Source organism: Balaenoptera physalus (genome assembly GCF_965194825.1).
Source record: "Balaenoptera physalus genome assembly, chromosome: 16".
NCBI classification, from domain to species: Eukaryota; Metazoa; Chordata; class Mammalia; order Artiodactyla; family Balaenopteridae; genus Balaenoptera; species Balaenoptera physalus.
Genome location: NC_138898.1, coordinates 62,954,077 through 62,978,086, shown reverse-complemented (window position 1 = coordinate 62,978,086; position 24,010 = coordinate 62,954,077). Strand labels below are relative to the sequence as shown.

At 47.2% G+C, this 24,010-nt stretch overlaps 1 protein-coding gene across 1 annotated transcript in view; it reads left to right on the top strand.

Moving 5' to 3' along the window:
- The first annotated feature begins 7,303 nt into the window (after positions 1-7,303).
- The window catches only part of TEKT5 (tektin 5), a 38,087-nt gene continuing 21,380 nt past the window's right edge, over positions 7,304-24,010 (top strand). The window contains exons 1-5 of the mRNA XM_082432532.1: positions 7,304-8,071; positions 10,887-10,970; positions 11,619-11,689; positions 17,481-17,624; positions 21,461-21,683. Of these exons, the coding sequence (XP_082288658.1) occupies positions 7,496-8,071; positions 10,887-10,970; positions 11,619-11,689; positions 17,481-17,624; positions 21,461-21,683 (1,098 nt within the window). The 5' untranslated portion in view covers positions 7,304-7,495. The remainder of the gene's footprint in view (positions 8,072-10,886; positions 10,971-11,618; positions 11,690-17,480; positions 17,625-21,460; positions 21,684-24,010) is intronic.

Here is a 24,010-nt window from a genome sequence, read left to right as displayed (position 1 = left end):
ATTTTTAGTTTTTTAAGGAACCTCCATACTGTTCTCCATAGTGGCTGTATCAATTTACATTCCCACCAACAGTGCAAGAGGGTTCCCTTTTCTCCACACCCTCTCCAGCATTTATTGTTTGTAGATTTTTTCATGATGGCCATTTTGACTGGTGTGAGGTGATACCTCACTGTAGTTTTGATTTGCATTTCTCTAATGATTAGTGATGTTGAGCATCCTTTCATGTGTTTGTTGGCAATCTGTATATCTCCTTTGGAGAAATGTCTATTTAGGTCTTCTGCCCATTTTGAATTGGGTTGTTTGTTTTTTTGGTATTGAGCTGCATGAGATGCTTGTAAATTTTGGAGATTAATCCTTTGTCAGTTGCTTCGTTTGCAAATATTTTCTCCCCTTCTGAGGGCTGTCTTTTTGTCTTGTTTATGGTTTCCTTTGCTGTGCAAAAGCTTTTACGTTTCATTAGGTCTCATTTGTTTATTTTTGTTTTTATTTCCATTTCTCTAGGAGGTGGATCAAAAAGGATCTTGCTGTGATTTATGTCATAGAGTGTTCTGCCTATGTTTTCCTCTAAGAGTTTTATAGTGTCTGGCCTTACATTTAGGTCTTTGATCCATTTTGAGTTTATTTTTGTGTATGGTGTTAGGGAGTGTTCTAATTTCATTCTTTTACGTGTAGCTGTCCAGTTTTCCCAGCACCACTTATTGAAGAGGCTATCTTTTCTCCATTGTATATTCTTCTCTCCTTTATCAAAGATAAGGTGACCATAAGTGCGTGGGTTTATCTCTGGGTTTTCTATCCTGTTCCATTGATCTATATTTCTGTTTTTGCGGCAGTACCATACTGTCTTGATTACTGTAGCTTTTAGTATAGTCTGAAGTCAGGGAGCCTGATTCCTCCAGCTCCGTTTTTCTTTCTCAAGATTGCTTTGGCTATTCAGGGTCTTTTGTGTTTCCATACAAATTGTGAAATTTTTTATTCTAGTCCTGTGAAAAATGCCATTGGTAGTTTGATAGGGATTGCAGTGAATCTGTAGATTGCTTTGGGTAGTATAGTCATTTTCACAATGTTGATTCTTCCAATCCAAGAACATGGTATATCTCTCCATCTGTTTTTATCATCTTAAATTTCTTTCATCAGTGTCTTATAGTTTTCTGCATACAAGTCTTTTGTCTCCTTGGGTAGGTTTATTCCTAGGTATTTTATTCTTTTTGTTGCAATGGTAAATGGGAATGTTTCCTTAATTTCTCTTTCAGATTTTTCATCATTAGTGTATAGGAATGCAAGAGATTTCTGTGCATTAATATTGTATCCTGCTACTTTACCAAATTCATTGATTAGCTCCAGTAGTTTTCTGGTAGCATCTTTAGGATTCTCTATGTATAGTATCGTGTCATCTGCAAACAGTGACAGTTTTACTTCTTTTCTGATTTGGATTCCATTTATTTCCTTTTTGTCTCTAATTGCTGTTGCTAAATCTTCCAAAACTATGTTGAATAACAGTGATGAGAGTGGGCAACCTTGTCTTGTTCCTGATCTTAGTGGAAATGGTTTCAGTTTTTCACCATTGAGAACGATGTTGGCTGTGGGTTTGTCCTATATAGCCTTTGTTACGTTGAGGTAAGTTCCCTCTATGCCTACTTTCTGGAGGGTTTTTATCATAAATGGGTGTTGAATTTTGTCAAAAGATTTTTCTGCATCTATTGAGATGATCATATGGTTTTTCTCCTTCAATTTGTTAATATGGTTTATCACATTGATTGATTTGTGTATATTGAAGAAACCTTGCATTCCTGGGATAAACCCCACTTGATCATGGTGCATGATCCTTTTAATGTGCTGTTAGATCCTGTTTGCTAGTATTTTGTTGAGGATTTTTGCATCTATGTTCATCATTGATATTGGCCTGTAGTTTTCTTTTTTTGTGACATCTTTGTCTGGTTTTGGTATCAGGGTGATGGTGGCCTTGCAGAATGAGTTTGGGAGTGTTCCTCCCTCTGCTATATTTTGGAAGAGTTTGAGAAGGATGGGTGTTAGCTCTTCTCTAAATGTTTGATCGAATTCGCTTGTGAATCTATCTGGTCCTGGGATTTTGCTTGTTGGAAGATTTTTAATCACAGTTTCAATTTCAGTGCTTGTGATTGGTCTGTTTATATTTTCTGTTTCTTCCTGGTTCAGTCTCGGAAGATTGTGCTTTTCTAAGATTTGTCCATTTCTTCCAGGTTGTCCATTTTATTGGCATAGAGTTGCTTGTAGTAATCTCTCATGATCCTTCGTATTTCTGCAGTGCCAGTTGTTACTTCTCCTTTTTCATTTCTAATTCTATTGATTTGAGTCTTCTCCCTTTCTTTCTTGATGAGTCTGGCTAATGGTTTATCAATTTTGTTTACTTTTCAAAGAACCAGCTTTTAGTTTTATTGATCTTTGCTATCATTTCCTTCATTTCTTTTTCATTGATTTCTGATCTGATCTTTATGATTTCTTTCCTTCTGTTAACTTTGGGGTTTGTTTATTCTTCTTTCTCTAATTACTTTAGGTGTAAGGGTAGGTTGTTTATTTGAGATTTTTCTTGTTTCTTGAGGTAGGTTGTATTGCTATAAACTTCCCTCTTAGAACTGCTTTGGCTGCATCCCATAGCTTTTGGGTCATCGTGTTTTCATTGTTATTTGTTTCTAGGTATTTTTAGGTTTCCTCTTTGATTTCTTCAGTGATCTCTTGGTTATTTAGTAGCGTATTGTTTAGCCTCCATGTGTTTGTATTTTTTACAGTATTTTTCCTGTAATTGATATCTAGTCTTACAGCATTGTGGTCGGAAAAGATACTTGATATGATTTCAGTTTTCTTAAATTTACCAAGGCTTGATTTGTGACCCAAGATATGATCTATCCTGGTAAATGTTCCATGAGCACTTGGGAAGAAAGTGTATTCTGTTGTTTTTGGATGGAATGTCCTATAAATATCAATTAAGTCCATCTTAATTTCATTTTGGTTGATCTGTCCATTGGTGAAAGTGGGGTGTTAAAGTCCTCTACTATTATTGTGTTACTGTCGTTTTCCCCTTTTATGGCTGTTAGCATTTGCCTTATGTATTGAGGTGCTCTTATGCTGGGTGCATAAATATTTACAATCGCTGTATTTTCTTCTTGGATTGATCCCTTGATAATTATGTAGTGTCCTTCTTTGTCTCTTGTAATAGTCTTTATTTTAAAGTCTATTTTGTCTGATATGAGAATTGCTATTCCAGCTTTCTTCTGATTTCCATTTGCATAGAATATCATTTTCCATCCCCTCAGTTTCAGTCTGTATGTGTCCCTAGGTCTGAAGTGGGTCTCTTGTTGACAGCATATATATGGGTCTTGTTTTTGTATCCATTCAGCTAGTCTATGTCTTTTGGCTGGAGCATTTAATCCATTTACATTTAAGGTAATTATTGATATGTATGTTCCTATTACCATTTTCTTAATTGTTTTGGGTTTGTTATTGTAGGTCTTTTCCTTCTCTTGTGTCTTCTGCCTAGAGAAGTTCCTTTAGCATTTGTTGTAAAGCTGGTTTGGTGGTGCTGAATTCTCTTAGCTTTTGCTTGTCTGTAAGGGTTTTTATTTCTCCATTGAATCTGAATGAGATCCTTGATGGGTAGAGTAATCTTGGTTGTAGGTTTTTCCCTTTCATCACTGTAAATATGTCCTGCCACTCCTTTCTGGCTTGCAGAGTTTCTGCTGAACGATCAGCTGTTAACCTTATGGGGAGTCTCTTGTATGTTATTTGTTGCTTTCCCCTTGCTGCTTTTAATATTTTTTCTTTGTATTTAATTTTTGATAATTTGATTAATTTGTGTTTTGACGTGTTTCTCCTTGGACTTATCCTGTATGGGACTCTCTGCACTTCCTGGACTTGATTGACTATTTCCTTTTCCATATTAAGGAAGTTTTCAACTGTAATCTCTTCAAATATTTTCTCAGTCCCTTTCTTTTTCTCTTCTTCTTCTGGGACCCTTATAATTTGAATGTTGGTGCGTTTAATGTTATCCCAGAGGTCTCTGAGACTGTCCTCAATTCTTTTCATTCTTTTTTCTTTATTCTGCTCTGCAGTAGTTATTTCCACTATTTTATCTTCCAGGTCACTTATCCATTCTTCTGCCTCAGTTATTCTGCTATTGATTCCTTCTAGAGAATTTTAAATTTCACTTATTGTGTTGTTCATCATTGTTTGTTTGCTCTTTAGTTCTTCTAGGTCCTTGTTAAACGTTTTTTGTATTTTCTCCATTCTATTTCCAAGATTTTAGATCATCTTTACTAACATTACTCTGAATTCTTTTTCAGGTAGACTGCCTATTTCCTCTTCATTTGTTTGGTCTGGTGGGTTTTTACCTTGCTCCTTCATCTGCTGCGTATTTCTCCGTCTTCTCATTTTGCTTAACCTACTGTGTTTGGGGTCTCCTTTTCACAGGCTGCAGGTTCGTAGTTCCTGTTGTTTTTGGTGTCTTCCCCGAGTGGGTTTGGTTGGTTCAGTGGGTTGTGTAGGCTTCCTGGTAGAGGGGACTGGTGCCTGTGTTCTGGTGGATGAGGCTGGATCTTGTCTTTCTGGTGGGCAGGACCACATCCAGTGGTATGTTTCGGGGTGTCTGTGAACTTATTATGATTTTAGGCAGCCTCTCTGCTAATGCGTGGGGTTGTGTTCCTGTCTTGCTAGTTGTTTGGCATGGGGTGTCCAGCACTGTAACTTGCTGGTCGTTGAGTGGAGCTGGGTCTTAGCGTTGAGACGGAGATCTCTGGGAGAGCCCTCACCAATTGATATTATGTGGGGCCTGGAGGTCTCTGGTGGTCCAATGTCCTGAACTCGACTCTACCAATAACAGGAGTTTCTGACTGATGTCCGTTGGTGTCTGAATCGGAAGCCATGGCCTCAGAGCCCCACGGTTGGGAAAATCTTCAGGACAATATACATGCATATAAATAATATATATAAAGTATCTATCCAGAGGCCCACGGGAGGCGGAAAGCCTTCAAGACAAAATATATTCAAGTAAAAAAATGGATGCTCTTCCATCCTGTAACTTCTTCTAGAAGTTATGCTCAGACATGCCCAGAAATATACGTGGAAAGATGCTGATTGCATTTATGCAGAACTACTAAGGGAGAGAGGCCGGGCTTAAAGGACTGTGTTCTACGTGACCTTGTTTGTATGGCATTCTGTGGGGACAGAGGGCCCGCTGGTGGTTGCCGGGTTAGAGGCAGAGGGAAGAGCACAGAGGTCTTCCTGGGTGATGGGGATGATCTCATCCTGGTGGTGGCGGCGGGCCTGTGTGCCTTCATCAGCACGCACAGGACTGCACCGAGAGGGTTAATTCCACTGTGTGAAAATTGTACCTCTGCGAACCTGACTTAAATTAATGCAAGTGGCAAGACATTTATTGCAGCGATGTTTGTACTAACAAAAGACTGGCAACAACTGAAATGCCCAGTCGTAGAGAATGATCAAATAAATAATACACCTCCATATAATGCAGCACTGCACAGCTACTAAATGGAAGAGAGAGATGTTTATGGACCAAAATGAGATGATCTCCAAGAGTTACAGTTATGTGGAAAATGGTGGGTATAGTGTTTACCATTTATGTAAAAAAGATATAGATTGGGGCTTCCCTGGTGGCGCAGTGGTTGAAAGTCTGCCTGGTAATGCAGGGGACACGGGTTCGAGCCCTGGTCTGGGAAGATCCCACATGCCGCGGAGCAACTAGTCCTGTGAGCCACAACTACTGAGCCTGCGCGTCTGGAGCCTGTGCTCCGCAACAAGAGAGGCCGCGATAATGAGAGGCCCGCGCACCGCGATGAAGAGTGGCCCCCGGTTGCCGCCAACTAGAGAAAGCCCTCACACAGAAACGAAGACCCAACACAGCCAAAAAAAAAAAAAAAAAAAGATATAGATTGATATAAGCTTGTATGTGCATAGAATGTCTCTAGAAAATTACAAAAACCTGTTCATTGGAGTTATGTCTGGGAAGACTGGAAGTAGCTAGGAGTAATGAGAAAATCTAAATTTTACTTTATACCCTTAGATACCACATTAATATTTTACTATGAACATTTAGTGCTTAAGAAGTACCCTGAGTCTTTCCGGACCATTTCTTGGCTGCTCCAATGTGCAAGCACCTCCTGTGTAGGATGTCCCATCTTCAATGATCCAGCAAGGTGAGCATTGTAGGTACAGAGGGGCCCAGAGCCCACCCTATAAGGTGGGGAGGTCAAGCTTTCTTTATAGGTTTGCTGTGGATGTGCCAGGTGCTGGGACTTAACGGTGAAGCCAAATGGACACAGTGGAGCCCCACATGGAGCTCACAATTCCCCCACCCTGCTTCCTTATTACGTTCAGCTTCATTGAAGTATGGTTTATGTACAGTAAACGTCCCTCTTTTAGTGGACAGTTCTATGGGTTTTGACAAATACAGATAGCTGTGTAACCCCTGCAACCATCAAGACACAGAGCAGTGCTGTCGCCATTCCCAAATTTTCTCCTGCTCCTTTGTGGTCAATCTTTCCCCTACCCCCAGCCCTGGCAACCACTGACCTGCCTTCTGGCCATATGGATCTGCCTGAAAGTCATCCAGATGACATCCAGAATGTCACCTAGATGGACTCATACAGGATGTACGAGTCTAGCTGCTTCCATTTAGCTTAATGCACTTGAGATTCATTCCCGCTGTTTCGCGTGCCAAGAGCTCATTCTTCTTTACTGCTGAGTAGTAGCCCACGCTGTGCATGGACCACTTGGGTGCCATCCTGGGGACAAAGAGAGAAGGAAAACAACTAACCTTGACCAAATCGGCCCTGAGCTGATTGGGTTTACTGCAGTGGACCACATTAAATTTTCTCCCACAGGCAGAGTTAAGTTTGGAAAGGCAGATTCGATTATTATGAGAAATACATAAATGCCATTTCTTGCACCTCCAACTCTGTAGATTGAAAAACTCATTCATTCTGTTGATTTTTTTGGTCTGTGTTTTTTTTTTTTTTTAATTAATTTATTTATTTATTTATGGCTGTGTTGGGTCTTCGTTTCTGTGCGAGGGCTTTCTCTAGTTGCAGCAAGCGGGGGCCGCTCTTCATCGCGGTGCGCGGGCCTCTCACTATCGCGGCCTCTCTTGTTGCGGAGCACAGGCTCCAGATGCGCAGGCTCAGTAATTGTGGCTCATGGGCCCAGTTGCTCCGCGGCATGTGGGACCTTCCCAGACCAGGGCTCGAACCCGTGTCCCCTGCACTGGCAGGCAGACTCTCAACCACAGCGCCACCAGGGAAGCCCTTGGTCTGTGTTTTGATTGTGATGCTATGGCCCCAGCTGGGGCAAGTGAGCAGGGGTCCCAGTAAGGCCCCACTCCCCCAGGCTTTATGACAACAGTGCCGAGTCATAGAGGTCCTGCCCGTCCCTCAGAGAAGCCCCTTCCCCTTCCTGTGGTGCCTTGGCCCCCTTAGGCACAGTTTTGCCCTAGCGGAGCTGACGGGGGAAGATGGAGTTTCTTGGAACCACTCAGACTGCCAGTTACTGTGGCCCCAAGAAAGCCTGCGGCATCAGCGCGCTGCCCCCGGTTGCGCCGGCCCCGGTGATCCAGGAGTGTTACCAGCCCTATTACCTGCCTGGGTACCGCTACCTGAACTCATGGAGACCCAGCCTCTTCTACAAGGTCTCCAACACCCAGACCTGCCCGGACGAGGGAGCCACGTGCCGCAGCGCCCTGCGGCCGCCCACCATCCTGCCGGCCGTCCGCTCAGCGCTCTTCTGTCGCTACAGCCCCCATGACTGGGACCAGTCCAACCAGCTGCAGATCCGCGCGGCCGAGGCCTCGCGGCTGTGGGCCGGCCGGCTGATGGGCGACTCCATGCGGCTCATGCAGGACAAGGACCAGCTGACGCGCCAGATGCAGGAGGGGACCCGCCGGAACCTGGGCCAGAGGCTGTCGGACATTGGCTTCTGGAAGTCGGAGCTGAGCTATGAGCTGGAGAGGCTTCTGAACGAGAACCACAGCCTGGATGCAGTCAAGAGGCGGCTGGAGTGCATGGCGGAGGAACTGAACTGTCCACTGCAGGTGAGGGTGGCGTGCGGAGGGGGGGCCCGACGGCCGCTGGGATACCACCCCTGCAGCGCAGCCCCCCACACTCCCCTTGAGTGAAGGTCAAGGTGACGGGTGCCGTGCAGCTGAGTTTGAGCTGCATTATCATCTATAATCAGCTTTAAGCTAAAAAAATATATATATATATATATAACTTAGTCAATTGACAATAATCCCAGTCCAATCAGGGTTCCTCAGACTGAATGGAATTTCCTTTTCTCCTTGGGGTTACATCGAAATCACAGGGATTTCATAAAGACATCACAAGCGTGTGTGTGTACGTGATGATCTTTAGAAGATGTGCTTCAAATAACTGCTCTATTTTTCTCTGTAGCCCTCAAGACCTGCTAACATACTGTACAATTTACTTATTGTTTTGCTCCACACACTAGAATATAGGCACCATGAGGGCAGGGATTTCTGTCTGCTTTTTCACCAAGGACTGCTATGCAGCTGTGGGGGACCAGTATGTCTATGCTGGTCCTCAACAAGCAGTGTCTGTGCTGATTGCCTGTCATCTAGACCAATGTTCTGAGTGTCTTCCCATCCTGACACAGTGTGTGGCACACAGCAGGCACTCAAGAAGTATTTGTTGAATAAATGAATAAATATCTGAATGTGGACATCCTCCACACTTCGGTTTCCCAGTCTCCAGCCATATCCTGGAGCAGTTAGGATAGCTTTAGGCTGCATGTAAACAGCCATCTGACTACAGCAGCTCAGCCAAAGAGGAATTTCATTTTCTGTTACGAGAATTCCAGAGGAAAAGAGAGGAGGACGCTGCAGCCTCCACGTGATACCAGAACGGACCCAGCCTCCTGTCTGCTTGGCCATCCTTAACACGGGGCTTTTGTCCTACTACTTTCAAGGACGTTTCAGATCTCATATTGCAAACTCCCGCTTGCCAGGAGCATTTGGATATTCTCAGTCGAGGCAGGAGGATGGGGTAGGGAAGGGGCAAAATGTCAACTGTGTCTGTCCCTTTTTATCAGGGAATATCACTTTTCCAGAAGGTCCATTATGTGAGTCCATTTTTAGCCCATTTGCCAGAACTCACGTGGGCTCCCTGGGTGCAATGGAGTCTGGGTAAGTGAGCATTTATCACTGGGTCCTGGAGTGGACACTGGCTGAGGAACTGGCATTATCTGCCTTTGCTGTGGGAGATCATCGTGGCCACACAACATGATGTTCTGCTGCTCTCTGGAGTGTGTGCGAATGCAGAAACCCTGCCTGCAAACCTCCTGCAGCCATGCCTGCTCCGTGGCAGGCGTGGGGGCTTCTGTAGGAGAGGCCCTGCCTTCATGTTTCCCCCGGAGACAAGGCACAGGTTCTGACCACTATGGGATGGGGGTCCCTACTATTTCCCTATGCCTCCAGGTTCCCCCCAGAAGGACAGTGGGCAGGGCTGCTGCTCAGAGACCCAAAGCAGAATCTGAAATCTAGTGCTCCTCCCCTCTCCCAGACTCTCTCCTCACTCCCCCAGCCTGTCTGGAAAGCCCAGCTCTGCCCCATCACGTGGCCCCCCTGTGACAGACACATGGGGGCACAGGGACCAGAGGCATCTCACTTCCATCCACTTGTCTCCAACTCCAAGGTTACCACCTCAGTCCAGGTGCCTCTCAGTGGACAATGGTGACGGCCTCCTTCCTGGCCTCCTTACCTCTGGCCCCTCCAACGCATTTTCCAGACAGCAGCCAGAGGGATGGTTTTAAATATTAAACTAGATCTCTGCACCTCCCCGCTAAAACCCCCTCAATGGCTTCCTAATGCATCCTAGTTGACATCTGAGTTCCTTGTCACAGGCCCAAGGGCTTCCTGTCTGCTGCTCCTCCTACCCCAGGGCCTTTGCACTGGCTGTTCCCTCTTCCTGGTGCATTATTCCCATTCATTTCTGCTGCTTCTCATAATTCAGGTCTCGGTCTGCCACGTCCTTAGAGAAGTCCCCCCGGACCACCCTGCTGGTTATTCCCCACCCACCCACAGCTCGCTATTTTCATCACAGCCCTTATCACAGTCAGAAACGATTGAGTTTCTTTCTATGTTCATTTGTGTGTGTTCTCTCTCTTCTGTTAGAACTCCGTAAGAGCAGGGACCATTTAGTTCACTGCAGTGTCCCCAGTGCCTTGATGGAGTGTGACACAGAGAAGGGAGCAGTGAATTCTTGTGGCATCAAGTGCTCCCCCTCCTTTCTGAGTTCCCGGATACATTTGCGTCCCAACACCAGGTGCCGTGCTCCCCTGCCTCCTTCTCACTGCCGCTGCTCCTTGTGACATCACAGGCCAGTGACCCATCACAATTCTTTGACAGTCTGCTGCTGCAGGAGCTCCACTGAGCAGCCGCTCCCCTGGCTTCTGTTCTGCTCTGTTCATGTCCCCATGACGGTTGTAAGGTCCATGTGGCAGGGTTGCCTGGGTCTCACTTGGCCTATGTCACTTTCCAAAGCTCTTCCCCCATTTAGAGATCTCCAAAAAAGGGTGTTCATATATATTCACAGGTAATTCTTATAGACAGTATTCTAAGCGCTTTACATTTGTCAAACTGACTTAACCAGCATGGCCAGCTTGAGATGTGCACCGATTTTGCACCCATCTACCATCTCAGCATCCCACAGCCCTCACTGATGGAGAAGGGGAGGCAGAAGCCCACCCAAACGCACAGTGATGGGGCCACATGAAGCATCCAGGTTTCCCAGGAATGAAACAGACCATGGCAAAGGTAGATGTGAGTCAGTTCTGCTCAGGGTCTACATACAGCTGCAGGGAGAATACATGATTCCCCACGCCCCCTACAGGTGGCCCTGGAGTGTCAGTACCAGCGAGAGAAAAGGATCGGGATTGACTTGGTCCATGACAACGTGGAGAAAAATCTTATCCGGGTAAGATGCCCCCTGGGTCTGGCCAGCCCCCTGAGGGAGGAGGGAAGTCCAGCTGGTCAGAGAGGTTTCTGAGCTGCCTGTCAGGAGCAGAAGCCACATGCGTCACCCGATGCAAAATTAGGGCTCAGAAAGCGTGGGTGGGGGCCTAGGTTGCAATTTAGAAACAGTGAGAAAGGAGATCATTTGACCCTCAGTCTTTTCCTCTCCAAAATGGGCATCATAATAGTAATACCAATAAATAACAAAAGTAACAGCCAGTGTTTATTGAGCACCTGCTATATGCCACACACTGTATCACTTCATATGCATTATTTAATTCAATGATAAAATATGAATGTATCATATTTTATGATAAAGGGTCTATGAATGAACCCTTGGTGCATAGTAGGTGCTGCATTTTCTTTCACTCTGGAAGTATATAAAAAGAAAGGACAGTAGGGCAAAGAATATGCAGCTTCCACAGTCGACCCTCAGGTGCCTGGCCCGGGGATCATGCTGGTCGAGTCAGGAAATGGACCCCACCCTGACATTTCAGCTTGTGGGATGGAGGTTGGGCAGTGAGAGGTGAGGGGTGGAGCTCTGGCCTGGGAGACAGGAGGCTGTGAGTTTCTAAGGGGCCCGTGCTCTTTCTGACATCTTTCATTGCAGGAAGTAGATTTGCTAAAATGTTGCCAAGAACAGATGAGAAAACTAGCTCAAAGGATTGACATCCAGATGAGGTAAGAGCTGCTTTCTCTCCCTTTTCTTGGAGTTTGTTTTGGGTCTCCCAGATTTCAGGGGTCCTGTGTCTCCAGGTGGTTCTTTTGATCAGTGGTGTACTGGTAAGCTTTTAACAACCAGCTCTCCAGGAAAAGAAAGAAGTCCTGATCTGTCGCGTTTGTCAGTTTCAGCGATGTAAGTGCTACCACCATGGCTGATCTCAGTCTATCAATATGATGCTACTGACATGCACACGATTGATTTTCATGAGTCAGCACAGCATTGGTGGTTCTTGTTTGCAGTGAGAGCCTTGGCAAAAGAAATTGGCCTCACTGAGGCTCCTCTTAGCCTGTGGCTTCCCCATGTGAGTCCTGAACTTTGGGACATGGCAGAGAGTGGGTGGCATTGGGCATCAAGGTGAGAGTCCCTGGCCTCTCCAGAGGGGAGCTGGTGGACACCTTGAGCCACTGTTTCTTTTAGTCTTCAAAGGAATCAGCTTTTTGTTCTTGGAAGATTATGTAACTGATATCATGACAAGGCAGGAGGCTCCCCCATAATTAAAGGGAGGCTTGAGTTTTACCGGGCTTGGGACCCATAGATGAGCCCTTGGCACCCAGCTCCCCTGGAGGCAGCAGCCTTCCCGCCTGGCTCTTGAGCTGGGCACTTGCCTTTAACTCTTGCAGGCAGGCTGCTCTGCTGGTTACTCCTTCTTGTTTACTCAGATATAGCTAACAAGAGACGGGCTGGCAACCTGGCCAGGGCTGCCCCTTCCCGCTGTGTGGAGGACGTAGGCAGCTTGCATGGGATGCTAAGGGGTGAGGAAGCTTGCAGAGAGGGTCTGGGGGCTTGGTGCCCTGGTTTGTTCTACCCCAGAAACAGCAGTCGCCCCTACTTCACACACACACACACACACACACACACACACACACACACACACACAGCAGCCCCTCAACTCCACTGAGGCTGTAAGAATGGCTGGCAGAGGTAGGAGAGAATTATCCTGTAAAAATAAAATAAATAGCATCCAGGACAGTGTTGAAAAGCTGCCTGCAGATCTAAGGGTGTGGTCAGGGGCAGACGAGTTGGGAAAACCCAGGGAGACATCAGAGGTGGAGAAAAGTCGAAATGAGATGCAAATACAGCAGTGACTGAGGTGACAGTTGAATGGATGAAAGCACGGTTGAATTCCATCATTATGTGCCTCTGGCTTGACTTCTGACATTTCGACCTACCACTTGGACTATGTTTGCCTAATATTCGTCTATACATTAATCCACTTAAAAAAACCCTTCGATACTTGTACTTAAACAGGAACGTTTTAACAAAGGGAGTTCTTCGGGCAGGCAAATGCCTTTATTGTATTTTTCTTGCCCTATGTTTACAATCACCTATGTTTTGGCAAAAGAGCATGGTTTTCCATTTGTGGTTGACATGGGGCTGTGACAAAACTTGGTGTTAGAGTGACGGGAGGGCTGAGGTTTGGGAAATCGGACAGTTTGAGCTGGAAGAGTGAACAAAAGCCCAGACTTGAAATTGGGGAGCTGGACCCTGGAAGGGAAATCTTGAAACTGGGGTGGTGGAGCGCTGCTTGTGCAGGGAAAGTAGAAAGACCAAGACGGTCTCATCGACTGGGAGACACAGAATGAAAGACACAGTGAACTCTGATGTCAGAGGGAAAAAGAGACAGAAAGAGAAAGACCCGATGCCGTAAACAGAGAGAGATGAGCAGAGAGACAGAGGGACAGAGAGGGACACAGACATGCCAGACAGAGAGAGAAATCAAGAGGTGAGAGAGATGAAGAGACGGAAAGGGACAGACACAGAGAAAGAGGAAAAGAGAGCAGCAGAGGCTGGAAGGAAAGCAGCGGAGGCAGTGTGGGTGGGGAGGGGATGAGAGCGGGTGGGAGGGACTCTCCTCTTTGCCAGGACCAGAGGCCCAGTCACCCTGGGAGAGGCCCTTTGACCTTGGGCAGCGGCCCCTTTTCAGAAGACACCTGTCATCTTGCAGGGAGGAAGCCGGGGCAGCCTAATTAACCTAGAACTGTCCAGAGCCTCATCAACAGGGCAGAACTCAGTGCGACCTTGCCCTTGGGGAAGCTCTGCCGCTCACCTGCTAGGGCGGCTGCCCCGGCCCCGGGCAGCTGATGGGCTGTTGACTCGAGGTTTTCTAGGCGAGGCCTGAGGCCTGCATCTGCGCAGAGCCAAGTCCTCACCTCACCAGGTGCCCCAGCAAAGCAGAAAAGGCTTTCCTGACGGCGCAGGAGCCAGGTTCAGGCTTTTCCTTGCGGGCTGACAGCTGGGCGAGTCTTGACACTGGCCAGGCTCTCCATCTGGGGGAGATGGGGCTGTCGTCTCCCTCCCCGGGCCTCATTAGCCAGGGCCAGGAGGCTGGACCAGCTGCCCCGGGATTCTGAGGCCCCAGGTTCCCCTCTGATGCTCTGGCACGTTTCTCTTCTGCATTCTGGTCTTTCTTCACACTCCACCTCATGAGGCAGGATGGGGCCCCATTTCCCCATGGCTCTGCCAATTCCAAAGGCCATAAGGGCCCCGGGATGGCTCTCCTTGCTCCAACATGACCCTCTGTGCATCCTGATGGGTGCAGACCCAGCATGAGGATTTAATTTCTTTGCTCCTGGCCTGTTTGAAACCTCTCACCAGCTTTCAGTATCCATAGCAGAAAAAGAATGTGGCAGAAAGATAGAGACAGGCAGGGGAGAGGTAGAGAGAGACACACACTGAGGCCCCGAGACAGAGAGAAACCAAGCAAAAGGAGGCAGAAGGAGATGAAGATGAGAGAGACAGAGGGACAGAGACAGGGAGAGGAAGGGAGAGAAAGGGAGGGAGAAAATTAGATGCAGGAGGGGAAAGAGAGAGACCGATGTGAGACGTGCACCAATCACTTTAGTCACGTCTGGACATCAAACTGCTCAAAGTTATTCCCTTCTCCAGTCTCTTTCAATTCCTTTAAGACATCAAGGGAATCTAAAAAAATGGTACAGGACTTCCCTGGTGGTACAATGGTTAAGAATCCGCCTGCCAATGCAAGGGACATGGGTTCGAGCCCTGGTCCAGGAAGATCCCACATGCCACAGAGCAACTAAGCCCGTGTGCCACAACTACTGAGCCTGCGTGCCACAACTATGGAAGCCCCTGCACCTACAGCCCATGCTCTGCAACAAGAGAAGCCCCTGCAATGAGAAGCCTGCATACCGCAACGAAGAGTAGCCCCCGCTCGCCGCAACTAGAGAAAGCTCACGCGTAGCAGTGAAGATCCAATGCAGCCAAAAATAAAATAAATTAAAAAATTAAAAAATTTTAAAAAAAGAAAGTAAGAGAGAAACTAGAGCCTAATAAAAATAAATAAATAAATAAATGGTACAAATGAACTTATTTACAAAACAGAAATAGAGTCACAGATGAAAAACAAACTTATGGTTACCAGGGGGGAAAGGGAGGGAGGGATAAATTGGGAAATTGGGACTGACATATACACACTACTATATATAAACTAGATAACTAGTAAAGACCTACTGTATAGCACAGGGAACTCTGCTCAATACTCTGTAATGACCTGTATGGGAAAAGAATTTAAAAAAGAGTGGATATATCTATATGTTTAACTGATTCACTTTGCTGTATAGCAGAAACTAATACAACATTGTAAATCATCTACACTCGAATAAAAATTTTAAAAAAATAATAAATTTTTTAAAAAAAGAAAAAAAGAAGACATCAAGGCAAAACTCTCAATCAATGCTTACGCAATGCTTACGCGTCTTTAATTTCCTTTTTTCAACCAAAAAAGAAACAGAAAAAGTTTCAGGCTTAGAACCTGCTGGAGACAACAGATTCTAGCTAGCATTCTGTTAGTGTTTACTTTGCATTTAGGTTTGGAAACAGTTACTGGTTTTCTTTTAAAGACAGTGATGTAGATTTTTCCTTTTGAAATACATTTATTTATTTATTTTTAAAACATCTTTATTGGAGTATAATTGCTTTACAATGGTGTGTTAGTTTCTGCTTTATAACAAAGTGAATCAGCTATGCGTATGCATATATCCCCATATCTCCTCCCTCTTTCGTCTCCCTCCCACCCTCTCTATCCCACCCCTCTAGGTGGTCACAAAGCACCGAACTGATCTCCCTGTGCTATGTGGCTGCTTCCCACTAGCTAGCTATTTTACATTTGGTAGTGTGTATATGTCCATGCCACTCTCTCACTTCGTCCCAGCTTACCCTTTCCCCTCCCCATGTCCTCAAGTCCATTCTCTACGTCTGTGTCTTTATTCCTGTCTTGTCCCTAGGTTCTTCAGAACCATTTTTTTGTTTAGATTCCATATATATGTGTTAGCATACGGTATTTGTTTTTCTCTTTCTGACTTACTTCACTCTGTATGACAGACTCTAGGTCCATCCACCTCACTACAAGTAACTCAATTTTGTTTCTTTTTATGGCTGAGTAATATTCCATTGTATATATGTGCCACATCTTCTTTATCCATTCATCTGTTGATGGACACTTAGGTTGGTTCCATGTCCTGGTTATTGTAAATAGAGCTGCAATGAACATTGTGGTGCATGACTCTTTTTGAATTAGAAATGCATTTATTTATGTATTTTATTTATTTATGATTGAAAAAAGAAAATTAGCAGGTAAATAATAATACAGGTACTTTGGGAATATGGCAAGAATCATGAACGTGGGTCTCCAATGTCTGGAGTCTTGGCAAACAGTGACATTTAAGTCTAAACTTCTCAGCCAAATACCAGCCCTTCAGGCTCAAGTCCTGGCCCCGCCCCATTGTGTTCTCCTCACCTGGCTTAGTCCCAGACTCCACCCACTCCCCGGCTCCGCCCACTCCTTGACCCTGCCCCGTCCGTGCCTCCACCTAGTCCCTGACTTCACCCAGTCTCTGATTCTGTCAGCCTTTTGAGCTGCTTATGGGTCCCTAAATACCTGGATGTCTCTAGTTTCTCTGCTTTTGCACACGTGGTATCCTCAGCTTGGAATTCTCATCCCCCCCAACCCAACTTTGTCCATAATATCTACTCCTATTGTTATGAAAACCCAGCTCAGACACTTTCTGGGGAAGCCTTCCCTGACCACCCCTCACCCAGCGTTAATGGCTTCCTCCTCTGTGTTACTGTGTAGCCTTTCTGAACCTGCACTGTTGCTCTTTTCATTCTTTCTTTATTTTTTACTGTATTTATTTACACAAATCTGTGAGCAACCTGAAGGTAGTGACTGAGGCTTATTCATGTCTTTTCCCTCTGTGCCTGGCATAGCATCAGACACAAGGATTTGTGAACCAATTTAAATTGAAACCTGGCTTTGTCCAAAGTGTGAATTCATATCTTCTATATTAGGTCAGCAAACTACAGCTGGAGGGCCAAATCTGGCCCACCACCTGTTTTTGTAAATAAAGTTTTATTGGAACACAGCCACACCATTCATTTACACATTATCTATGCTTGTTTTCCTACATAGTTGAGTAGTTGCAAGAGAGACCATATGACCCACAAAACCTAAAATATGTAGTATTTGACCCTTTACAGTAAATGTTTTCTAAGTGACAACAGGTCTGCTTGGATTGCAGGGAGGGTGGGGTAGTGCAGGGAGGCCCTGGGTGTGCGGGGGGGGGGGCGTCAAGGTGGGAAGAGGGCTGGAAGCCACGGGGGGTGGGCAGAGCACCCTCCTGGGGGTCCACAGACTTGGCTTCCAGCAGGGGCTCTGCACCGACCTCCCCTGTGACCTTGGGTGAGGGTCGCTGGGTGCGTGCACAATTCGGGGACATGTCCTTGCCCCCACAGGGATAACCGGGATGCTCAGCATGCCCTGGAGAGGGACCTCGAGGACAAAAACTCAGCCGAGTTCATCGATGGGAAGTGCCTTAACCTACGGAACACATCAGATTGCATCAGCTTCTTCCACGGCGTGGAGAAAATTGATGGCACGTAAGTACCGGGCTGTCAGTCCTCGCCTGGCCGTGCCCGAGGGCAGCAGGGGTTTCGGGGTCTGATCCTGCTAAGGAAACGTAAAGGGGCGTCGTGCACCAGTCAAGTGTGAGGCTGTGTGGTTGAGTGGGGATCCTGGGTGGCAAGCTACAGAATCCGATTCTGGCTAACTTAAGATGGAATTTACTGGAAGGCTGTTGGGCAGCCACAGGCTCCAGGGGAAGGCTGGAGGGGAGGTTCTGGCAGCCTGAAGGAGCCAGTGAGAGAGAGCTCATCGGCCTTGTTGTTGGAGCGCCACTGCCTTTCCACGCTGGCCCCGCTTCACCCAAGATCCAAATTCCAGCAAGATCTTGGCTTGTGAGGGTCCCACAGCTGCTGCTGCTGAGGCACCTGGATTGGCAAGTCCACCAAACAAATTCCAGAACAAAATGGCTGTAGCCAGAAGGAGGAGGAATTCAAGTTTGGCTGGGAGAACCAACTGATGCCTGCCCATGCTGGCAGTGGCTTAAGAGTGGATTCTGGAGCCAGGCCGTCTGGCTTCCAATCCAGCCTCCACATTAACCCTCGGGACAAAGGACTTAATTTCTCTGGGCCCCGTTTCGTCACCTCTACCACTGGGATAAAAATAGCACCCACCTCCCAGAGTTGCTGTGAGTGTGGAAAGGTGGGCATGTGAAGTGCTAGGCACAGAGCCTCGTGTCGGGGAATGACGATGGCTAGCATTTATTGAGTGCTTGCTGTGTGACCTCATTTTCTCGTCACAACCGCTATGAGGATGGCACCTCCTCTCTGCCTGGCACTGCCATGGGCACGTCCTAGCATCACGGAATTGCGTGCAGAACGAAGGCATGTTTTTCCTATCGGCAGTCCAAGGTCTGGGATAATGAGGGCTGGAGAGAGATGCTCTGGTTACATACAGAGGGTGGGGTCTATCTTGGTCCCTTAAAAAAAAAATCTCTAGCGCATAACATTGTGCTTGGTACATAGTAGGTGTGCAATAAATATTTGTTGAATGAAAGAATGAATGAAAGGGGGAAGGGAGGGAGAGGAGAGAAGGAAAGGGAAGGTCTTCTTGGCCCACACCAGGGTCACTTTCTGGATCGTAGTAAATATGCAGGTGTTGAAAGGACCCTTTGGGGTTTCCTGCAGTGACAGCTCCTGGGGACCCTTCTCCTCCTGACAAGGTTGACTGCCCACGGCGCTGGCAAAGTGAGCAAGACCTCCAGGGGGCCTAGTCCTCTCAGCCACGGCTGCCCACATGGACAGGGAGTCTGGAAGCTTCCCTTCCCAAACAGATGCCTTCCTGAAAGCCGGGCAGCCAGGCTGGCTGGCATAGACTCCGATTTCCGTGCCTAGGAGGGGTCTGCAGTTTACAGTCCTCAATCCAGCGACTCCAGCTGGAAAGCCAGAGCTGCCATTTGTGACTAATTGCTCCCCAGATGTGCTAGCTCAGGGCTTTGTATGTGAGGTTTTCTTAAAGCGGGGCCATGGCTGGGCAGGTAACAGGACGTTTGGAGACTGCGTTGCCGTATCTCTGTTCACCGAAGGTCTCATTGCCATGGATTAACCACTGATGATGAGGATGAGGATGAGAGCTGATGCCTTTTACCTGCTGTTTGCTATAGGCTGGGCACTGTGCTGAGTGTTTCCACGGTGTCGTGAATAATAAACATTTATCAAGTGCTTACTATTGTCAGGTGCCGTGATAGGGGTTTCACAGTTGGTCAACAACCCTGGGGGTAGGTACCATTTTTAGCCCCATTTTACAGAGGAGACTAAGACTCAGAGAGGTGCAGTGACTGGTCCAAGCTCACACAGCGAGTGGCAGAGCCACAATCTGAGCCCACGTTGGACACTGAGCCTGTGTTTTACAATAGCGCCTTCCTGCCTCCCCAGCAAAGCCTGCTGGGTCCTATGTTTTTAGAGGACACAGGCTCCAGAAAGCATGTTCCCCCTACTGAAGGCACATCACCTGCGAGGAGACAGGCTGCCTCGGCAAATTCCCCCAGGGAGAGTGTGATTAAGCAGGTTATTTTCCCTGGGGAGCTCAGCTGTCTGCTCCAGGGGAGGGCTTAGCGGCTGCTGCCCTTGACACTGACAGTGTCCCATTGAGCAGTGGGAGGTACCCTCAGAGTAAATCTGCGGGTCACTCTCTGCTGTCCTTGGTGCTTCCTCCTTCCTCTATTGATGGTGAGTAGCTGTGTGACCTTGGAAAAGAAGACACTTCACCTCCCTGAGCCTCAGGTCTTCGTTGGATGAAAGCTCTGGATCAGACTCAGTGCCCTCTCACATCTTTAGAAGCCCAAGACCTCTCCAGAGGCTTGATTTTAACTCCTGCAAAAGCCAGACAAAACAACCACATTTTGTATGTTTTTAAAAATATTTCTATTCACTATGCAATCTAAGTGTGCTTTAAAATGTCCTAAAAGAGACTTCTATTTCAGATGATTGAATCTCTTTTTTTCCTACTGCCTGAGAATAAAAATCTGCTTTATTTTAAGAACTGGAGACTTCCCGGCTAGAAAAGACCTTGAAAAGTTATCTAATCTGGTTTATCCGGAGACTGAAGTCAGCTCAGAGAAGCATGTGTCTCTGTTTCTCAAAGGGTTCCCAGAGGAGAAAACTCCTGTCCAATAGTTGATTGCTTATTGCCTGAATTTACATACTCGGCCAGGAAGAACTTTCTGTTCCCTAAACTGAATCCCTTATGTGTCACTGCCTCCAAGAAGCCTTTCCAGTCTGCCCTTTCCCTAGTTTGCCCTTTCCAATATAGCCTGAGCTCCATTTGCCCTCCCAGATCCATTCTGTAGCTGTCCTGCTGTGAGTCCTATAGAGGAGGCTGCCCTCTACAAACTGCCCCTCCTGGGTCTTCGCCATCTGGTTCCCAGGTGGGTTCAACCAATAGGAGGGTCACCAACAGGAGATGGAGGAGAAAGACGTTGGGGATTTATTCGACATGGCTCTCTCTCTTGCCTTTCACACCTGGGGTGGTGACAACTTCGTGCATTTGCTAGTCTATGAGCACCTCGGCGCTATCTGAGAATAAATTCCATTTATTTCCTTTTATGGCCCTGACTGACACGTAATGACCCACTCCATTTGTCTCTCTTCCAACATCCTGCGTCTAAATTCTTTCATAGAACATAACACAATGTGTGAACATCTTCTTTATTTATTGTCTATCTCCCCCGCCTCCCCCGGAAATTTATCACTATGAGGTTGGGGATGTTGCCGGCTCCATCCCAAGTGCCTAGAACAAGGCTCGGCATGTGGCAGGTGTTCAGAGAACATTTGTTGAAGGAATAAGTGCAAGCAGCATGGCCACAGGCTCGTCCCTGAATTGAAGGAGCCCTGCGGCCAGCATCATGCCCGATGCCCGCTTCTTGGCCTGTCTCTGTGTTTTTGGTGATGGTGGAGGGAGTGTTAGAGAAAAGAGCTCTTTTGGGGAATCTCTCCTCTCCTCCAACTCAGCAAGTGCCCTTTCGGGAAACCAGCTAGTCTGCAGTTGCCTCATCTGTAAATGGGGTGTTTGGATCAGCTCAGTGGCTCTCAACTGGGGGCAATTGTGCCCCCTCCCCCAAGGGACATTTGGTAATGTCTAGAGACATTTTTGATTGTCACAACTGGAGAAGCGTTACTACTGGCATCTGGTGGGTAGAGGCCAGGGATGCTGTTAAACATCCTACAGTGCACAGGATAGCCCCCTCCAGCAGAGAATTATCCTGACCCAAATGTCAGAAGTGCCAAGGTTGGGAAACCCCGGATTCAGCGATCTCCAAGCCTGCCGGAGACCCCTGACTCCTCGCCTGGTAAGTTCGCTCTCGTGCCTCTTGCAGGGTCTCCGTGCCCGAGACATGGGCCAAGTTCAGTAACGACAACATCAGGCACTCGCAGAACATGCGGGCCAACTCTGTCCGACTGCGGGAGGAGGCCCAGAACCTCTTCGACGTGTTGTTGGATCAGATGTGGAAGCAGTTTACCAACACCAATCTGGCCTTCAATGCCCGCATCGCTGAGGTGACAGACGTGAAGAACAAGCTGCAGACGCAGCTGGCCAAGGTAAGCGAGATGCCTGTGGGGACCACCGTCCATGAGGCCCCCGGCCCTCGCCCTTGGGTCTCAGCAGCTTCTGGTCAAGCTGCCCGCCCCACTGCTGCTGCTGAAATGGTCCCAGCAACCCACGGTCTATGAGCCTGTCCACCCAAAAGGGGGCAGAGGCTGTGAGCTTCCTTTGGGGGATTCCAGCATCTTGGGGGTAAATCTTCCTTGCTCACTGGATGATGGAGCTTGGAGCTTGGCCTGGCTGTCACAGCAACACCCAAAGGTGTTGCCGATGGCCCCCACGTCTCTTTTCTCCATCTGAGCGCATGTGGCCAAGCGTGACCGACGAGGGTGGGTGCCAATATCGGAGCCCCAGGAAACGGGTCTGAGCAGGTCTTATGCACCCACATCAGCATCTTTGGAAATGTAACCTCTTGACGTTCAAAGGGAAGGACAGCCTAATCCTGCCACCATCTCCTGCTGTTCCCACACTGACGTGCCCTTTTCCTGCTCCTGTATTTGAACACGTCATGCTGTTTCCCACCCCTGGGGGAGTCCTTTCTGCATGCAATTTATACTCTCTGCTCAATTTAGAGCACCTACTGGGTGCCAGATGCTGTGCTAGGGACTGGAATGAAAAGAGGAGTCACACAAACAGTCCCCTGGTCCCTGTCCTCAGGGGATTTATGTTCTGGTCGGGGAGCAGTGGTGGCTGCAAAATTTATACGCAGGAAGGACTTAGGGGTGACAATCTGGTTGGGAGCGGGTGGGGAGACAGGGGACTAGTCTTGAACCTGAACTTGCAAAACAGTACCCCTTTTTACTGTATATCTATTTGGGGAGGTTTAGTGGGCTGCAGGCAGGGTTTAATGGAAGTTACAGGGGCAGTCTAAGCCCACCCACATAGGCCACCCTTTGGCCTGGGGTATGGAGAAACAGATAAGACAGAAGTTTCTCTAAAATAATTGCAAGGTTGTGATAAGTGTTCACGAGAGAGGAAGCAAGGAGATTCGCCAGAGATTCTCCTGGAGTTCTTACACCAGGTAGATCAGACAGGCAGGTGACATTTACATTAAGAGCTGATGGATAAGGAGTTAGGCAGCCAGAGGACGGGGTGGGGCGAGTGTTCCCAAGAGGATGAATGTGGGAGGAGGCTGGAGGAAGGAGCAAGCACAGGGACCTCCTGCGGGTTCTTTCTTTCTTCCCTCCTTCCTTCCTTCCTTCCTTTCTTTCTCTCTCTCTCTCTCCCTCCCTCCCTCCCGTCCTTCCTTCCTTTCCTTCCTTCCATCCTTTCCTCCCTCCCCTTCCCTCCTTCCCTTTCCTTCCTTCCTTCTTTCTTTCTTCCTTTCCTTGAAAAAATCATTCTATTATTGTGGTAAAATATACATAACGAAACATTTGCCATTTCTTGGTCCGTTTGCGCTGCTATAACAAAAATACCATAGACCGGGTGACTTATAAACAACGGAAGTTTATTTCTCACACTTCTGAGGACTGGGAAGTCCAGGACCGAGGTGCTGGGAGACGTGGTGTCTGGTAAGAACCCGCTTCTTGGTTCTTGGATGCTGGCTCGCCTCCCCCTGGGTCCGCACATGGCAGAGAGGTGTGGGAGCTCTCTGAGGTCTCCTTCATAAGGGCACTAATCCCATTGATGAGCTGATGACCTAATCACCTGCCTTAGACCCCCACCTCCTAATACTGTCACAATGGGGGTTGGGTGTCAGTATCTGAATTTGGGGGGACACGGACATTCAGTCCATAGCAACCATTATTAAGTGTAGAGTTCTGTGCTATGTATCTTCACATGTGGCGCAAATGTCACCACCATCCATCTCTAGAACAATTTTTCATCTTCCCAAAGTGAAAAGAACCCTGTGTTTAAACTGTGTACCCATTAAACAATGACTCCTCATTCCCCTCTCCCCTGGCAACCACCAGTTCTACTTTCTGTCTCTGAATTGACTAGGCACCTCATATAAGTGGAATCATACAGTATTTGTCCTTTTGTGTCTGGCTTATTTTACTTAGCACAATGTCTTTAAGGTTCATCCGTGTTGTAGATTGCATCAGAATGTCCTTCCTTTGTAAGGCTGAACGGTATTCCGTGGATGTATATACCGTGTATCCATTCATTCCTCGACGGACGCTTGGATTGCTTTCGCCTTTTGGCTGTTGTGCAAGTGTTTTCTTTTAATGAGGCATTTCCTATAGTGGATCAAATACAGTTCATTGTCAGGTTTTACCACATGAGTCTGAGGCCTGGAGGTGACTTGGGAACTCCTTTGCAAGTTCTTTGGTGGGACTTGGTGGCTGGTTTCTCATCTGTGTAACAAGGAGTAAGAATT